We start from the raw sequence: 16,057 nt of genomic DNA, 5'->3' as shown, positions 1-16,057 counted from the left end.
AATCTTTAAGATTTTATTTATTCATGAGACACACACACACACACACACACACACACACACACACACAGAGGCACACAGGCAGAGGGAGAAGCAGGCTCCATGCAGGGAGCTTGATGTGGGGACTCGATCCCGGGACTCCAGAATCATGCCCTGGGCCGAAGGCAGGTGCTAAACCGCTGGCTGAGCCACTCAGGTGTCCCAAATCTTTTTTTTTAAAGGTAGAATGTAGGTTCACCTGATTGAAGTGGTCATTATCATGTTCAATCAACCACTCCCAGTGATGAAAAGCACAGAACAGGATACTCTTAAATGTCTCTCTTCTCCTACCACTCTTCATTTTATTATTTTTTAAAAAGATCTTATTTTATTAATTAATTTATTTTTTAAAGATTTTATTTATTTTTTCATAAGAGAGAGAGAGAGAGAGAGAGAGGGGCACAGACACAGACAGAGGGAGAAGCAGGTTCCATGCAGGGAGCCAGATGTGGGACTCGATCCTGGGACTCCAGGATCACACCCTGGGCTGAAAGCAGGCACCACACCGCTGAGTCACCCAGGGATCCCCAAAAGATTTTATTTTTAACTCATCTTACACTGAATGGGGGCTCAAACTCACAACCCTGAGATCAAGAGTCACATGGTCCACCGACTGAGCCAGCCGGACTGGACTCCCCTACCAGTTTTCATTTTAGAAAACATTATAGGTCACTGCCAGGAAGAGAATAGCAGCATTTCACCGAATGTTTACTGTGAGGGGACTATTTTCTTTACTGCGCATATCGCCGTAGAGCTGGGCAAATTAGCAAGTTCACTCTTCACAGGAGAAAGCCGAGGCCCAGAGAGATCTGTAACTTGCTCAGGGCTAACTAGTCAGTAAAGGGTAGATGTGAATGCCAGAAGCCCTGATCTCGGACCCGGGTTCTTCACTGTTAAGCCCATTGCCTCTAGTTTGGAACTAGAAGGATCTCAACAACATGTCCTGGGTAACCTCTTTACAGACGAAGATGAAGATCATAGTGAGATGTACTAATGAAGGACAAGAAATGTGGTTAATGATCCTAAGTTAGAAAGCTGGGACTCTGCACTGTAATCCGATTATTTTCTCAGGGCTGTGAGAATTCCTTCACCCTCCAACCTCCCAAATGAGGAATGACCACATGGACTTTCAGGGGCTACAGAAATACACAGGGAGGGAAGCTAATTTTCCTCACTGACGTTTTGTACTTCTACTACAAGAATGCTAGCAAGGCTGAGGATCGCTGCTGCTCTGAGGAAGCTACTACGGGTGAGGAGAGCTGCATCGCAAGTGTGCTACGGCAGAAAGACGGCTTGACTTCAGGCTTACGGAACCACTGGCTAAATCATTCCTTGCACAGTTCAACACATAGAAACTGAGGGTCTCCTGTGTATGCCTGGCACTGTTCCAAGACACCAGGAACAAAACAAAGTCTCTGCCCTCAGGAACTTGCTTGTCAACAGAACCTTCTTGGTGTGCCCTCACATGGCAGAGACATGCCTCATCATTTCTGTGTCTCTTCTTTATACATAAAGAGCACTAATCCCACTAGAAGGACTCCACCCTCATAACCTAATTACTTTCCAAAGGCCCCACTTTCAAATACCATCATTTTGGGGATGGGGACTTTAACTTATAAATTTGGGGGGAGGACACAAACAAAGTCAAATGAGGAAATGCTTGCTGAGGCTTGAGACTCAGTTCTTTGTTCCAACATTCGACAAAACCAAGCACCCAGAGAATAGTCCCTATCATCTCAGAACTACATGTATGGAGTCTAAGTCGAGACTGACAAGTTTTAGGGTCTGCAAGTACAGCCCATGAGCTGGACTCAGCCTGCCAATCTTCCCCCAACATTTTTCATTTTTCACAGTTCCTTTTCTGTTATTTTTTTATTGAGAGAATCTCAAGCAAGCTCCACACCAAAGTGATGTGGGGCTGGATCTCATGATCCTAAGATCATGACCTGAGCCAAAATCAAGAGGTGGATGCTCAACCAACTGACCCACCTTGGTGCCCCTCCTTTCTCTTGTTTAAAACATTTTTGGTTAAATAGACAGGAGCATAGTATTTATTATTTTAACCACTGGTGAATGTGCAATTCAGCAGCATCAAGTACATTCACAATGTTGTGTGATTATCACCACTATCTACACCTGAGACTTCATCAAAACCAAAAGAAACTTGGTACCCATTACAGAACTTCCCCCCCATAACTTCTACTTCCTGTTTCTATGAATTTGCCTACTCTAGGTATCTTTTATAAATGGCATCAAACAGTATCCTTCTGTGTCTGGCTGATTTCACTAAGCATAATGTTTCCAAGGCCCACCCATGTTGTAGCATGTACAAAATTTCATTCTTTTTCACGGCTGAATAATGTTCCTTTATGGACAACATATCACATTTTGTTTGTCCACTCATCTACTGACAGACACAGGAGTTGTTTCCATCTTTTGGCTACTGTGAATAATGCTGCTATGGACAATGCTGTGCACATATGCTACCTATTTTTATCTTTTAATATTTATTTATATAAGATTTGATTTATTTAGTTAGTTATGAGAGACACAGAGAGGCAGAGACACAGGCAGAGGGAGAAGCAGGCTCCCCGCAGGGATCCTGAAGCGGAACTCTATCCTGGATCCTAGGATCAGGCCCTGAGCCAAAGGCAGACATTCAACTATTGCGCCACCCAGGTGTCCCGCCACCTATTTTTTAAAATAAAGTTCTACTGAAACCCAGCCATGCTTGTTTATATGTTACTTTCCCGCTACAGTGACACTGGAGTTGATTAGTTGCTTTTGGATAGCCTTAAAACCTAAAACACTACTATCTAGCTCTTTATAGAAAAAGCTTACTGACCTTTCATCAACATGTTGGGATTTTACTTCGAAAATAGGATTAGGGATCCCTGGGTGGCTCAGGAGTTGAGTGGCTGCCTTTGGCTCTGGGAGTGTTCCCGCCCGAAGTCCTGGGATGGAGTCCCCCATCAGACTCCCTGAATGGAGCCTGCTTCCCCCTCTGCCTGTGTCTCTGCCTCTCTCATGAAGAAATAAAACAGAAAGAAGAAAGAAGAAAGAAGAAAGAAGAAAGAAGAAAGAAAGAAAGAAAGAAAGAAAGAAAGAAAGAAAGAAAGAAAGAAAGAAAGAGAAAGAGAGAAAGAGAGAAAGAGAGAAAGAGAGAAAGAGAGAAAGAGAGAAAGAAAGAAAGAAAGAAAGAAGAAAGAAAGAGAAAGGGAGAGAGAGAGAGGGAGGGAGGAAGGGAGGGAGGGAAAAGAAAGAAAAGAAAAGGAAAGGAAAGGAAAGGAAAGGAAAGAAAAGAAAAAAGAAAAGAAAAGAGGATTAAACTAGAGTGGAGATTTTTCTTTGTGAAACAAGGAACAACTTCTGTGAGATTACCCAATAATGGGATTTACTTCCAAAAGAGACATTTGTCAGCAGGTCTTTAAAACAGGTTAGATTGTTTTATTTTGGAGGACTCCACAAATCTGGGTAATGAATCAGATGGGTGGGGGGTAACGTGGGTGGAAAAGGATGTTAAGTATGCCTTCTAGGTTTCTGGTTTGCATTTCTGGGAGGATGTCATTAGCCAAACTGGAGGAAGGGGGAAGAGACAATGCAGCAGAGGACCTGGAGCTCTGCTTTAATTTGAGGTGTCTGGGAGACACCTAGTGGACAGACCTCAAGGAGATATTTGGATATGCAAATGTGGACATAAATGAAATCAGGGCTGAAGAGAAATACATAACATTATCTATTGGAAAAAAAAAAAAAAAAGAGAGGAGAGGGTTCAGAATGAACACCTGGGTAACTCCGGTGCTAAATGAAGATGACTTTGCAAAGGAGACTGAAGGGATATGTCCAGATGCAGGAAGAAAACTAGCTTGGTCTCAGGAGAACTGTACTCAGTGACTTACCAAGTGAAAGTGACACACAGTCAAGCCAGTCTGTCCGGAGTAAGGCCAATAACTACAAGGTCTGTACATAATAAAATCACAATCTGATTAAGGACAATCTGCTTTTGATGACCACTCTATACCTGCACTTCTGAACAATGTCAGCGATAAAATATTCTTGCCCTAAAAAAAACTTTTGTTGGGTCATTCTAAATAACTGCTGTATGCTTTCATGATATCTATTTAAACTTCACATTATCACGTTTGTTACTTATTCCTTAATAAACAGTGCATTACACGGAAATTAATTTGGTAAACTCCTCAAAGACCAGCACACAGAAATCAACCAAAGGGTCATTAACTCTTCAACAACAAAATGCTAGGAAATAAACTATATAGAAAAAAAAAAAATTTTCAAAAACCTGCTAAAGAAATGACAAAAGATGCTTGGTTTTATGGTCAGAGAAATCAAAGAAAATATTTGCCTCATTATTTTTTCTTTCCTTTTTTAAGTAGGCTCTACATCCAGCGCGGAACCCAACGCAGGGCTTGGGCTTGAGCTCTCGACCCTGAGGATCAAGACCTGCACTGAAGTTGGGACACTCAGCCAACTGAGCCACCTGGGCATCCCACCTCATTTCCACTGAGAACTGGACACACACTAAAACAACAGATAAAGGAATGTTAATATCTGCTATTTTTTGGTCATTTAATTTTTGCAAAAGAAACCTTTGGAAGTTTTTGCAAATATAAATTTATTATGCTCTAAAAGAGAAACTATTATTTTTATTACAAAAATAGGCCATATGTACAAAAGCTTCCCTCTTAGTTCAAAAAACATTAGTGAAATTTTTTTCTTTTTTGTACAGTTTTATTGAAACATGTTTTACTGATATATAATTTCCCCTCTCTGCACTGGCCATTATTTGATTCCTTTCATTTCCTAATGACTGTGAGAACAGATTTGCTCTGTAGAGGGGGGAAGAAGGTGTTAAGCGATCTGCTCTGAATGTCAAGTATGTAGGCCTACTGGTTGGCAATAGGGTAATAATGAATACACATCTAGGCAAGCATGTTTGGAAGCACAATATCTAAATCTCCTTTAAAAATGGTTATACACGTGTGTGTGTGTGTGTGTGTGTGTGTGTGTATATGGAAGTTTCCTTGAAGACAGGACTTAGCTAATTCTCTCTCCACTGTTTCAGGGAGACAGGGCTAATCTACATGAGAAATTTCACTGCAATGAGTTTCTATAACCAGTTTAACTTAAATTTATGATTGTGATTACCAGAACACAACTGGACAAAAGCAAATTAAAACCAAATTTCAGAATTCCAAATTGGAAAAAGCTGAGAATATAGGTCACTCATTCAAAGGGGGTAGGAGTGGTGTGGAAGGAGAAAATGTAACAAGACCTTCTAGTCAAATCTGATCAGGTGATTCCGGTATTCACTAATACTGGCTAAAGGCAGATGACCTACAACAAGCAGATCAAAGTAAAATGGCTTCAGGTGGAAGATGAAAAGACAAAACCTAGCCAACAGCACCTATAAATGGAGCACACACTTTGTATTCAAATGGTTTGGGGGCAGAGGATCCTCTCCTGCTACCTCCCATGGTCCCTCGAGGACCTTCTCCTTACTGTCTCCTCTCATAAGCATTTCATCATCTCATCATCACAAGAATGAGTGCAGCACAAGATATTTTAAGAGAGAAACCACATTAACATAACTTATTACAGCATATGGTTATAACTATGCTATTATATCAGTAATTAAATTTTTAAAAAAGAGATTTTGTATATTTACTGGGGGGGGGGGGGTGGCAGAGAGTAGGAGCAGACTCCCTACTGAGCAGGGAGCCGAAACATAGGGCTCAATCCCAGGACTCTGGGAAGGCAGACACTTAACCGACAAAGCCACCCAGGTGCCCCTCAGTAGTTAAGTTTGAAGTGGGAGTGGCTTCAGGCCTCTACTGGGGGTCTTGGAATGCACGCCCACAGATAATGGGGAGGGGAGATGGGCTCCTGTAGAAATAAGCCCCTGTCCTATCCCTATCTCTCAACTATTCAGTCTGGTTCTATATTACCAAAGCTGTCATCACTCCCATCCTAGTTTGAGAGGCAAAGCAAGAGACTTAAAATAATCTCCAGTCAAAAAGAGCAGTGAGGCACTCAGTCGGCAGAACACGCGACTCTTGATCTTGGGGCCATGATTTTGAGCCCCACATTGGGGAGGTAGACCGTACTTTATTAAAAGATTTTATTTATTTATTCATGAGAGAAACATAGGCAGAGGGAGAAGCAGACTCCTCACGGGGAGCCCAATGCAGGACTCGATCCCAGGATCCCGGGATCATACCCTGAGCCAAAGGCAGTCGCTCAACCACTGAGCCTTCCAGGTGCCCCAGACCATACTTTAAATAAATAAGTCAATAAATAAGTCTTTGAAAAAAGACTCAAATATATATATATTTTTTAAAAAGATAAGATTAAAGAACTAAACAGAAAGGCTGGAAGCACTCTACGAATCCAGGGAAGAGGAGCCCTCCCGACTTCTACCAATATGGCTCTCTGGCCATATTACTCAATGTGGGAGAAAAGGTGTAAGGTAACTACAACTACACCTTTCCCTCTGCCCACCTCTCACCACCACCCCCAATTCACTCTGCTCTCCAAAGCACAGACCTACTTCCTTCAAGAAGCCTTTCACTCCTGTCACTAAACTTCACCTGGTTTCCTCATTTCTTAAAAAAGAGAAGACTACCGATAAGCCTTAAAGCAGAGGACGCTTTAAATGGGAGCCACTGTGTTTGGGAACACAGGGAAGAGAGAGCCAGAACACCCTTGTTCCACTTTCCCTACCCTCCTGGGCTTAAGGGGAACAGTAGGTGCCACGCTGAACAGTTGTGAAAGAATGCTGAACTTTTCTTAAAAGAGAATAAGCCTGTAAAGAACATGAAAATTCTGAGTTGCCTTCAGTTAGGTTACATTTGAAGTCTTTGTTCTAAGACACCACATGAATATACTGGTTGGAATCTGTGCCTCGGTACTCAGTGGTCCTCTTCATATATGAGCAGTTTACTTTGGAATTCAGTCCTCAGAAAAGCTTGATTTCCCTACAAGCTTTTCTCATCTTAGAATCAGTTATCAGTAGTACACTTTCCTTTTTTATGTCACCTGCCAGGAAGCTCATGAGGGCTGACCCTAATGCTTCTTCCCCCCCTTTTTTTCTGTGATCTTGATTTTCTATTTTCCCCAATTTACATATTTATTTACCTATATGGGTTGGCTAGGTTTTGTTCCTCCATACCTTTCATCTTAGGCTGCTGGCTTCAGTCTGACCTTTTAGGTGACTTACAGCAAAAACGACATCATCGACTCACCACTACCATCACCCAAACCTTCACTGGGGAAATGGGGGAAAGCCAACTGTTAAGTAACAGGCAGAAATCAGTCACAGGCTATTTCCACGTTTCCCCACCAAGAGACCTTAAGACGAGATCCTATCATTTACTGAGTACCTGCTTCATGCCAGCAACTGTCTTATTCCTCAATGCAGACAAAACCTCAAAGATACTAACCCCATGTTTTTGGTTTTAAGAAAGAAGCCTCAGAAAAAAAATAAAAATAAAAAAAAAAAAAAAGAAAGAAGCCTCAGAAATGCCAAGTCATATATCTGAAGTGCTGTTAAGTTGCAGATCTAGGATTTGAAACTAGGATCAACTGTGTAGTCCACGCCTTTCCTAAAAAGGGAACACTCCTGCATACCCTCTCTCCTCACCCTTTATCCTTCTTTTCCACCTATGCAGTCAGAGGAGGACCGTATTCTGGTCTCTAGGCCACGATTCTACCTTACTGTGTGATTTTCATGTGCTCATTCGCTCAGTTACTGAGAATCTTCTATATGCCAAGTGCCATCTAAGGCTCAGGGTTACAAAAAAAAAAAAAAAAAGGCTCAGGGTTACAGGCCCCACACTTAGTCTCTGGAGGAAACAGAGAGAAGGAGGTTAAAAGGAAAAAAAAAGCAAGATAATTTCACAGTGCTACAAAGAGGATAAAACAGGGTTAGGAGACAGAGTGAGAGCGGAGGACGAGAGAGGAAGGGCTGAGATGGGAACAAGACGGCACAAAATATGAACCTCCGGGGTCACCGCACTGGAGGCAGAGGTAAGAGCAAAAAACAAGTTCAAGGAATGGCAAGTCAGCTGGTTAAGGCTGGAGCATAGAGGGAGTTGAGTGAGGAAGGGAAAAAGCAGGGGCCAAATCATGTGTGGCCTCATCAGGAGTTTGGATTTTACTAAATGTGATTGAGACATCTGCAGGACGTGTGTGTATGTATGTGTATACATGAAAATACAAAACAGTATTTACCATTTTAAAGCCTGTAGTTTGGTGGCATTAAGTATATTCACATTGTTGTGTCAGAGGTGTTTTAAAGCAGAGGACTGAAGCCATCTGATAAGTCTTAGAAAATTCAGGAAGGTGTAGATTGTACGCTCCTTAGATCTACAGACGTGAGATCCAGAAGTCTGTATGTAGTCTTTTTTTTTTTTTTTTTTAAATGATTTATTTATTCGCGTGCGCGAGAGAGGCAGGTAGAGGGAGAAGCAGGCTCCATGTAGGGAGCCCTGACGTGGGACTCGATCCCAGGTCTCCAGGATCACACCCTGGGTTGAAGGCGGCACTAAACCGCTGAGCCACCCAGGCTGCCCAGCATTTAGTCTTTGTTAAGAATCTATATAAAAACCAGGGCACCTGGGTGGCTCAGTCCATTGTAACTGTCTGACTCCTGGGTTCAGTTCAGGTCATGATCTTGGGGTCATGAGACAGACCTGCATCAGGCTCTGCGCTCAAGCGGAGTCCGCTTGAAATTCTCTCTCTCTCTGCCTGCCCCCCCCCCCCACTTGTGCACTTGCTCTAGCTCAAGCACTCGCTAAAATAAATCTTTAAAAAGAATCTATGAAAATCTATTTAATATAGGAACCATATGTATTAGCACAAACTGTGAGTTACCAACAAAGTAGGCAATTAAAAGCCAACTGTCAACTTGGAGAAGTAGCAGCAGCTTCTTTCCCTCAAAGTTCCCAGAAAACATAAAAGAAAAAGAAGCAGAGAGGATTGAATTGAGAACTGCGAAAAGAGAAAGATACTTCAGGGTGTTTTCGGGAGTGTGATCACCTGTGAGATACTAGAAATTCTACTGTAGTTTGGGACTCTCCTGGAAGAGACAGGGTCCGGGCTCCAAAACAATTGTTTCCAGCACAGCAACAGCAGCCTCCTTCCCTACTCCACATTCCTTACATTTAAGAGAAATCACTTACACAAGAAAAAAAAAAAAGAGTCCTTCACAACCACTTACATTGTCCTCATGTGAAATCGTATCTGAGACCACTGTGTAACACTCAAGTGATGGAATGGTTAAGAATTTTACTCAAGAGTTCCTAATACCTCATTCACCAGGCCACATTAAAATTTGAGCGTTCTGCTTTAAGAAAGTTGAGTATATACTGCTTCCTACAGTCATGTAGGAGTTCAGAAAGGAGTAGAATTTCTTTGTTCTAAAGGAACTGGAAATGCCTTCAGTGATCCTCCTACTCTAAGTCATTTTACTAAGAAACCAAGGTCAAAAGTGAAGATGTTCTAAGGCAAGAGAGTTTGGTCAATGCCCTCTAAAGTGGAAATTTGATGCTGTTACTAATACGATTCCCAGAAACCACTGAGCTTGTTGTTATTGATAATTACTCATAAAGCTAAACAGAATGGGACCCACTAACACAAGGCACTTAGGAACAGGCGACAGTTCTCTTGTGTATACTGTAATTAAGTCCACCACACATAGGAAGGTACAAACTCATACACTACACTTAACTAACGTCTAAAACCTTCACACACCTTCCTAATATACTGCTAAGAGTAACGAGATTAATATTATCACAAACCTCAAGTAGCATTTCAGATGCCAAATTAAAAAATACAAGGTCTGAATGTTTACCCAACAATACTAGAGAATATAACCCACTGGTAAAAATTCACATTTAAAAGTTAAAACAGGGATCCCTGGGTGGCGCAGCGGTTTGACGCCTGCCTTTGGCCCAGGGCGCGATCCTGGAGACCCGGGATCGAATCCCACATCGGGCTCCCGGTGCATGGAGCCTGCTTCTCCCTCTGCCTGTGTCTCTGCCTCTCTCTCTCTCAATCTGTGACTATCATAAATAAATTTAAAAAAAAAAAATAAATAAATAAATAAATAAATAAAAGTTAAAACAAAAATAAAAGTTAAAACAAGTTTTCACTTTCACATACTCCTATGGGAAGAAGAGCAGAGTTTACAGAATGGTCCCCTGGGAAGAGCAGATCGGGAGTTAACAAAGGAATGCAGACCTTAAGAAACATTCCTTCTAATAATTGTTTTTGCTGCTAATAACCTGTTACAGGTCCTAAATTTCTCAGCCTTAAACCCACCTTACTAAGCACACTTCAACAACAACAAAAAAAGTAGGAAGTTTCTGGTAAATATTCACCCAGGAGTCTAGCATGTTTTTAAAGTTATTATTTTATTTATTCTCTTTCAAACCCTAAAATGCTGGTTGTAGGTAGGTCAGCAGCCCTGACCTTTTCCTGAGAGGGATTTTTCCTTTCCCACTAGGGGGAGTCAGCTATTGATGGTGGGAGGGAAAAATAGAGGTGAATACCCTGGAGTGGAGAGTCTGACAGCAATGAAGCTGTCTCAGCAAGCCAGGCTTTCAGAACTACACCCTGTCAGGAATCAGAATCTAGGACTTAGACTGCCCTATGTAGATCACAGGCTTGACAAGATCATTTTGGGGGGACTTCTGTGGCTTGGCTCCATGGGAATTTATGTGCACGGCATCTCTAGTTAAGGATAAACCACGGGTTAAAAAAAAAACAAAAAAAAAAAAAAAAGGAGGAAATGGAAAACCCACAAAAGAGGCAAATAGGACTAGTGACTTTTAGCAAACTTAGAACTTTCTGAATATATAAAACTAAGAAACAGATAATTTAAACTTTCTTTCAGTTTACTGATTTTAATATCAATGGTTTTCTGGCCTTAGAGGTTTTGCTCAATCCAGCATAAAGCACTTCTATATTTGGTCTAACAAAAGAGAAGTAAAATACCAACAGCCTTGAGTGAAGGTCACAATTTCTAAATAACTGAAACCTCAAGATTTTAAAGCCTTCTTAGGTTTTTCTCAAAACAATGTTTTAAGGGCACCTGGGTGGCTCAGTTGGTTAAGCATCCAACTCTTGATTTTGGCTCAGGTCAAGATCTCAGGGTTGTGAGATCCCAAATGGAGCCTGTGGAGAGTCTGCTTGAGAGTCTTTTTCCCTCCCTCCTCTCTCTCTAAAATAAATAAGTAAATAAATCTTAAAAAACAAAAAACCTAACAGCTAAATGTTTTAAATACCCAGTTTTTAGCATGAGCTTCCCTACTCGGCCCAATGATTAAGTGGTTTAGTTTATAGGAACCTCTATAAAATAGGATGTTACTCCTATACGATAATGATGACAATCTAGGGAAAAATATATGAATGAGACTCTGCCCTACATTTGGCAACATGGAAATGTTCATTAATCATATGCCAGGAAAAAACCCAGAAGTAAACAAGGGCCTTAAAGCAGTGGATTAAGCACGTTTAAGACACAATTGAAGTGTGATAAAACACCACAACACACTCAGCCTCACAGGGCCTTCATCTTCCCATGTGTGAAAATATAGGTCCTGCTCTAGCATCTAAACGATAGAATTTTATTCAGCCTTAAAAAAGGAATTACATACACTCTACAATGCGGATGAACTTTTTTTTAATATTTATTTATTTATGATAGTCACACAGAGAGAGAGAGAGAGAGAGAGTCAGAGACACAGGCAGAGGGAGAAGCAGGCTCCATGCACCGGGAGCCCGACGTAGGACTTGATCCCGGGTCTCCAGGATCGCGCCCTGGGCCAAAGGCAGGCGCCAAACCGCTGTGCCACCCAGGGATCCCAATGCGAATGAACCTTGAACACAGACTAAGCTGGACACACAAGACCAGATTGTAGGAATTCCATTTCAATGAAATGTCCAGAATGGGCAAATCCAGAGAAACACGAAGTAGATTAGTGGCTGCCAGGGTCCGGGGGAGAGAGGGAAAATGGGGAATGACTGCTTATGGGCATGGGGTTTCTTTTTGAGATGATGAAAATGTTCTGGAATTAACTAGCAGTGATGGCCCCACAACCTGGTGAATGCAGTGGAAGCCACTCAACTGTGCCCCCGTAAATTATATCACTTAAAAAGGGGGAAAGAAAAAAGCCTATCTCTAAGGACCTTTCCAGGTCTAAAACTACTCTAGCAGAACCACTAGATTCCCTTACCATTGCTCCATTAAAAAGATGGCTATCACGCAGATTGCTGTGATTCTGTGGGCAATTAGAGCAGGATAGCACATAAGCAAAAGAAACCCATACAATCCAAAGATTCGGTTTCCAGAAACATGCTGGCTCTCACTTTTTTTTTTTTTAGCCAAGAGGTCCTAAGGAGTAACTAGAGCCCTGAGAATACCCTGTGTACAATTATTTTTATAAGGACTTCAGCAAACTCAGCTTGGACTCAGGCAAAACTGTCCCCTCACAGCCCATTCCCACCTAAAGGGCTGTTCTAATGAAAGCACAGTGTTGTTCAAACTCTTGCCTAGGATCAGGAGATGGGAGTCCGTGAAAGCGCTGAGCATACTGCCTACCACGGTCAATACACACACACCGAGAAATTCAACTTAATTAATCTACTCTGATTTCTCCACCTATTACCAATTACCTCACTTCAGTTCCGAAGATTCCACTATACCCAGAATTTGAACTTGGGACGTGCATAGTTAATCACAAACTATTTAGCTTCTCTTTGGTAATAACTCCAAACCACAAGGACAAGGAAGAGGGATAGTTCACCACAAAACATGTCTGAGGAAACAGGCCATACTACGTTACTGCCATCAGATATTTGTAACTACCTTTAGGCACAGAGTACTCTAACGTGCCAGACAACTAACTCTGCAAAGAAATGGGCATTAAAATAACCCCAAACTGTGTAACTCTGTAAGCAGCCACTTGCACAGGGGAAGTAATGACTTTTAAATGCTGACTTAATTGTAAATTAACTCCCATTAGTCAGGCCCCTCAGACCATCTCCCCCTCCCCCCGACTGGCTGACTTGACACACATCACTTCATCAAGTAAAGCCATCCCTGCCAAGTTTTCTGGGTATGAAAAAGTAGGCAGGCTATTTGGTTAAGACCAAATACAGAATATATAAAATACCCCGGTTTTCTAAACTTTTATGACCAACACATCTTCACCGTGAGAAAAAGTAAATTTAACTTTACGTGGTTAAGGTATCTTTGTATCGGTATCTAATTTTAGACGGGACCCTGAATTCAGCCACCTCAACAGTAACACATTGGTGGAAAGACATGGCCTTTAGTTCCAACAGCATCGGCGTGCGTGCTACCGGTCCTGCGCAAGGTATTCCGACCACCATTAAGTCAGCACACCGGCTTCACCGAGACACAGACCTGCTCGTTAACTCGCGCTACTCAGACCTCCACGGGGCCCTCCAACCCGCAACAGCAGCGCCCGAACACCTGCAGACTGCGGCAGCACCTCGGGTTCCTTCGCCCGGTCCCGAGTCCTAGCTCCACCCAACCACGCCAGTTCTCTCGTCGCGGGCCTGATCTCAGGAGGTACAACCAGGCCAGCCTTCCGCCTTCCACTTCGCCGGTTCTTCTCAATCGTTAACGGGCCTTTCACTCAAGGGTCATCGCACTTTGAGGCTCCACCCCGCTCTGACAACGGCCCTGCGGTATCCAGGGGGAGGGGAGGGGAGGGTCCTACGAGTCAAACCAGGCACTAAGGGTAATCCTCGCAAGTGTTAGACTGAAGCAGCCGCGGGAGGATCATCCTCAGTCTATCTACTATCGCGCAACTTAACTAGAGAGCGTGTGACTAAAACAACAGGACACCGACCAGGGGAAGAAAAAAAAATCCAGCTTTTGTGTGTGTGTGTGTGTGTGTGTGTGTGGTAAAGTGAAATAGAGAGAGGCCTTAAAACACGCAAGTAGGTCCCTTTTGCCCCAGTTATTTCCTCTGGTTTTCTAGAATCTTTCTCTTCACTCTACCCACTAGAGAGGGCACCGACGCCAGGTGCCCGATCGTGCCCCTTTAGTGACAAACGTCCCCAGCTGCGCGGCTCCTTCCCTCCGCAGAGGCAAGCACTCAAGGGAAGCTGCCCAAACGCAAAGGGTTAAGGACTCCGGACCCCGCGGACCCGCTCCCCGACGTGCCGCGGGCGGGGGCCGGGGCGAGGACCTCGCGGGCGGGCGGCGCGGAGCCCGCACACGCGAGCCCTACGTGCCGCCCAAGTCCCGCCCCAGCGAGGCGAGCGCAGGGAGCGCGGCCGCGGGAAGGGTCCGGCCCGCGCGCCGGGCGTGGGAGCGGAAGCCGCCTCTCGGGAGCGGCGGAGGGTCCGGGGAAGGGAAGGGGAAGGGAGGGGAGGGGAGGGGGCGGAGCGCGGGCACGGACGCCCCCCTCCCCCAGGAAGGCCGCGGCAGGCCCGGGCGAGCAGCCAGGCCGGGCGCGAGGGCGGCGCAGCCCCGCCGCCGGGGGGCCCCCACCCCCACCCCTGCCCTCACCCTCGGCCTCGCGGGGAGCAGGCCGGGCGGGGGTGGGGGTGGGGGCGGGGGCGGGGGACAACGGGCCGGCGGCCGTCCGTTGGCCCGAGCGCGCCCCGCCCCGCTGCGCCGCGCCGCCCCGCCCCGCGCCGCGCGGCCGCCCCGCCCGGGGAAACTACGCCATTGCGGCCTAGCGGGCGGCGCCGCGCCTCCCGCCGCCATCTTCGGCCCGCCGGCCCGCCGCCCGCCGCCCCCGCCGCGGCCCGCCATCTTTTGGGGCCGCCATACTTGCCCTGCGAAGAAGATGGCGGCGCCCATCACACACATAAAACATGGCTTCCCTTCAAAACAAAAACATCCCGGGGGCCGGCGCGCGCCGGCGCTCACCTGAGGACCACATGGTGACCGAAAACTCGCCCTCCAGGGTCTTGATCTGCACCTGCTTCTGCTCCCACTTCTTGTTGCCCGCGTCCGCGCCGCCCGCCGCCCCGGCCCCGCCGCCGAGGTAGCCCTTCTTGCCGCTCTTCTTGCCGCCGCCCTTCTTGACGCGGCCGCCGCCCGACGACGACGAGCCGCCGCCGCCGCTCTTGCCGGCCGCCGCCACGGTGACCAGCGTCTGCTCGATGTAGTCGTCGTCGCCGCCGGCCGGCGCGGGCACCGGGATGAGGATCTGGTCCTCGAAGCCGTCCTCGGCGCGCAGCCCGTCCGAGTCGTCGCCGCCCACCACCTCCTCGCGCGTCTGCACCAGGATCACCTCCTGGTGGTGGTGCACCTGGGTCGGGTCGTCGGTGACGAGCGGCTGCAGCGCGATCATGGGCGGGTGGTGGTGGTGGTGGTGGTGGTGGTGGCCCGCGTGCCCGTGGCCGCCCCCGCCGCCGTGGTCGCCGCCGCCGCCGTCCTCGTCGTCGTCGTCCTCCTCCTCCTCCTCGCCCACCACCGTGGTCTCGATGGTCTCCACCGGGATGGTCTCCACCTCGATCTCGTGCAGCTCCACGATCTCGGCCGGCATCTCCGAGCCGTCCGTGGCGATGTAGAGGGTGTCGCCCGAGGCCATGGCTGAGGGCTCCGCCGCCACGGCCGCGGCGGCCTCGGCTCCGGGGCTACGGGCGGGCGGGCGAGGAGGCGGCCGGCCGTGGGGAAGGAAGGCAGAGGGAGGAAGGCGGCGGGCGGGCGGGCGGGCGGGGGGAGAGGGGGCGGGCGGCGGGGGGAAGGGGCGGGCGCGGCGGCGGCGGCGGCGGGCTTCCCCGCCTCCTCGCCTCGGTGCGCCCCGCGCTCGCTCGGCCGCTGCTCGCCCCGGCGCCCCGCCTCGCCGCGCCTCGGCCGCCCGCTCTGGCCGCGCCTCCTCCCGCCCTCCGGGCCGGCGCTCCGCTTCCCCCTTCCTCCTGCGCCTCCGCCTCCTTCCACACAAATACCAACTCCTCACCCCGAGCCCAGATCTCGCCGCCGCCGCCGCCGCCACACTCCGCTCAGCCTCGG

The 16,057-nt window shown here is 46.7% G+C and overlaps 1 protein-coding gene and 1 long non-coding RNA gene across 2 annotated transcripts in view; one reads left to right on the top strand and one right to left on the bottom strand.

Moving 5' to 3' along the window:
* Positions 1-15,737, bottom strand: part of YY1 (YY1 transcription factor) — a 33,538-nt gene extending 17,801 nt beyond the window's left edge. The window contains exon 1 of the mRNA XM_077910585.1: positions 14,969-15,737. Coding sequence (XP_077766711.1) covers positions 14,969-15,635 — 667 coding nt within the window. The 5' untranslated portion in view covers positions 15,636-15,737. The remainder of the gene's footprint in view (positions 1-14,968) is intronic.
* Positions 7,733-13,625, top strand: LOC144321143 (uncharacterized). Its single transcript, XR_013386880.1, has 2 exons — positions 7,733-8,082; positions 13,335-13,625. It is a non-coding gene; the product is annotated as an uncharacterized LOC144321143 (long non-coding RNA).
* Positions 15,738-16,057: the final 320 nt, after the last annotated feature.

The sequence above is a fragment of the Canis aureus genome, chromosome 9 (assembly GCF_053574225.1).
Source record: "Canis aureus isolate CA01 chromosome 9, VMU_Caureus_v.1.0, whole genome shotgun sequence".
In the NCBI taxonomy this organism is placed as follows: Eukaryota; Metazoa; Chordata; class Mammalia; order Carnivora; family Canidae; genus Canis; species Canis aureus.
Note: the sequence above shows the minus strand (reverse complement) of the source record. Positions and strands in the feature narration are given on the sequence as shown.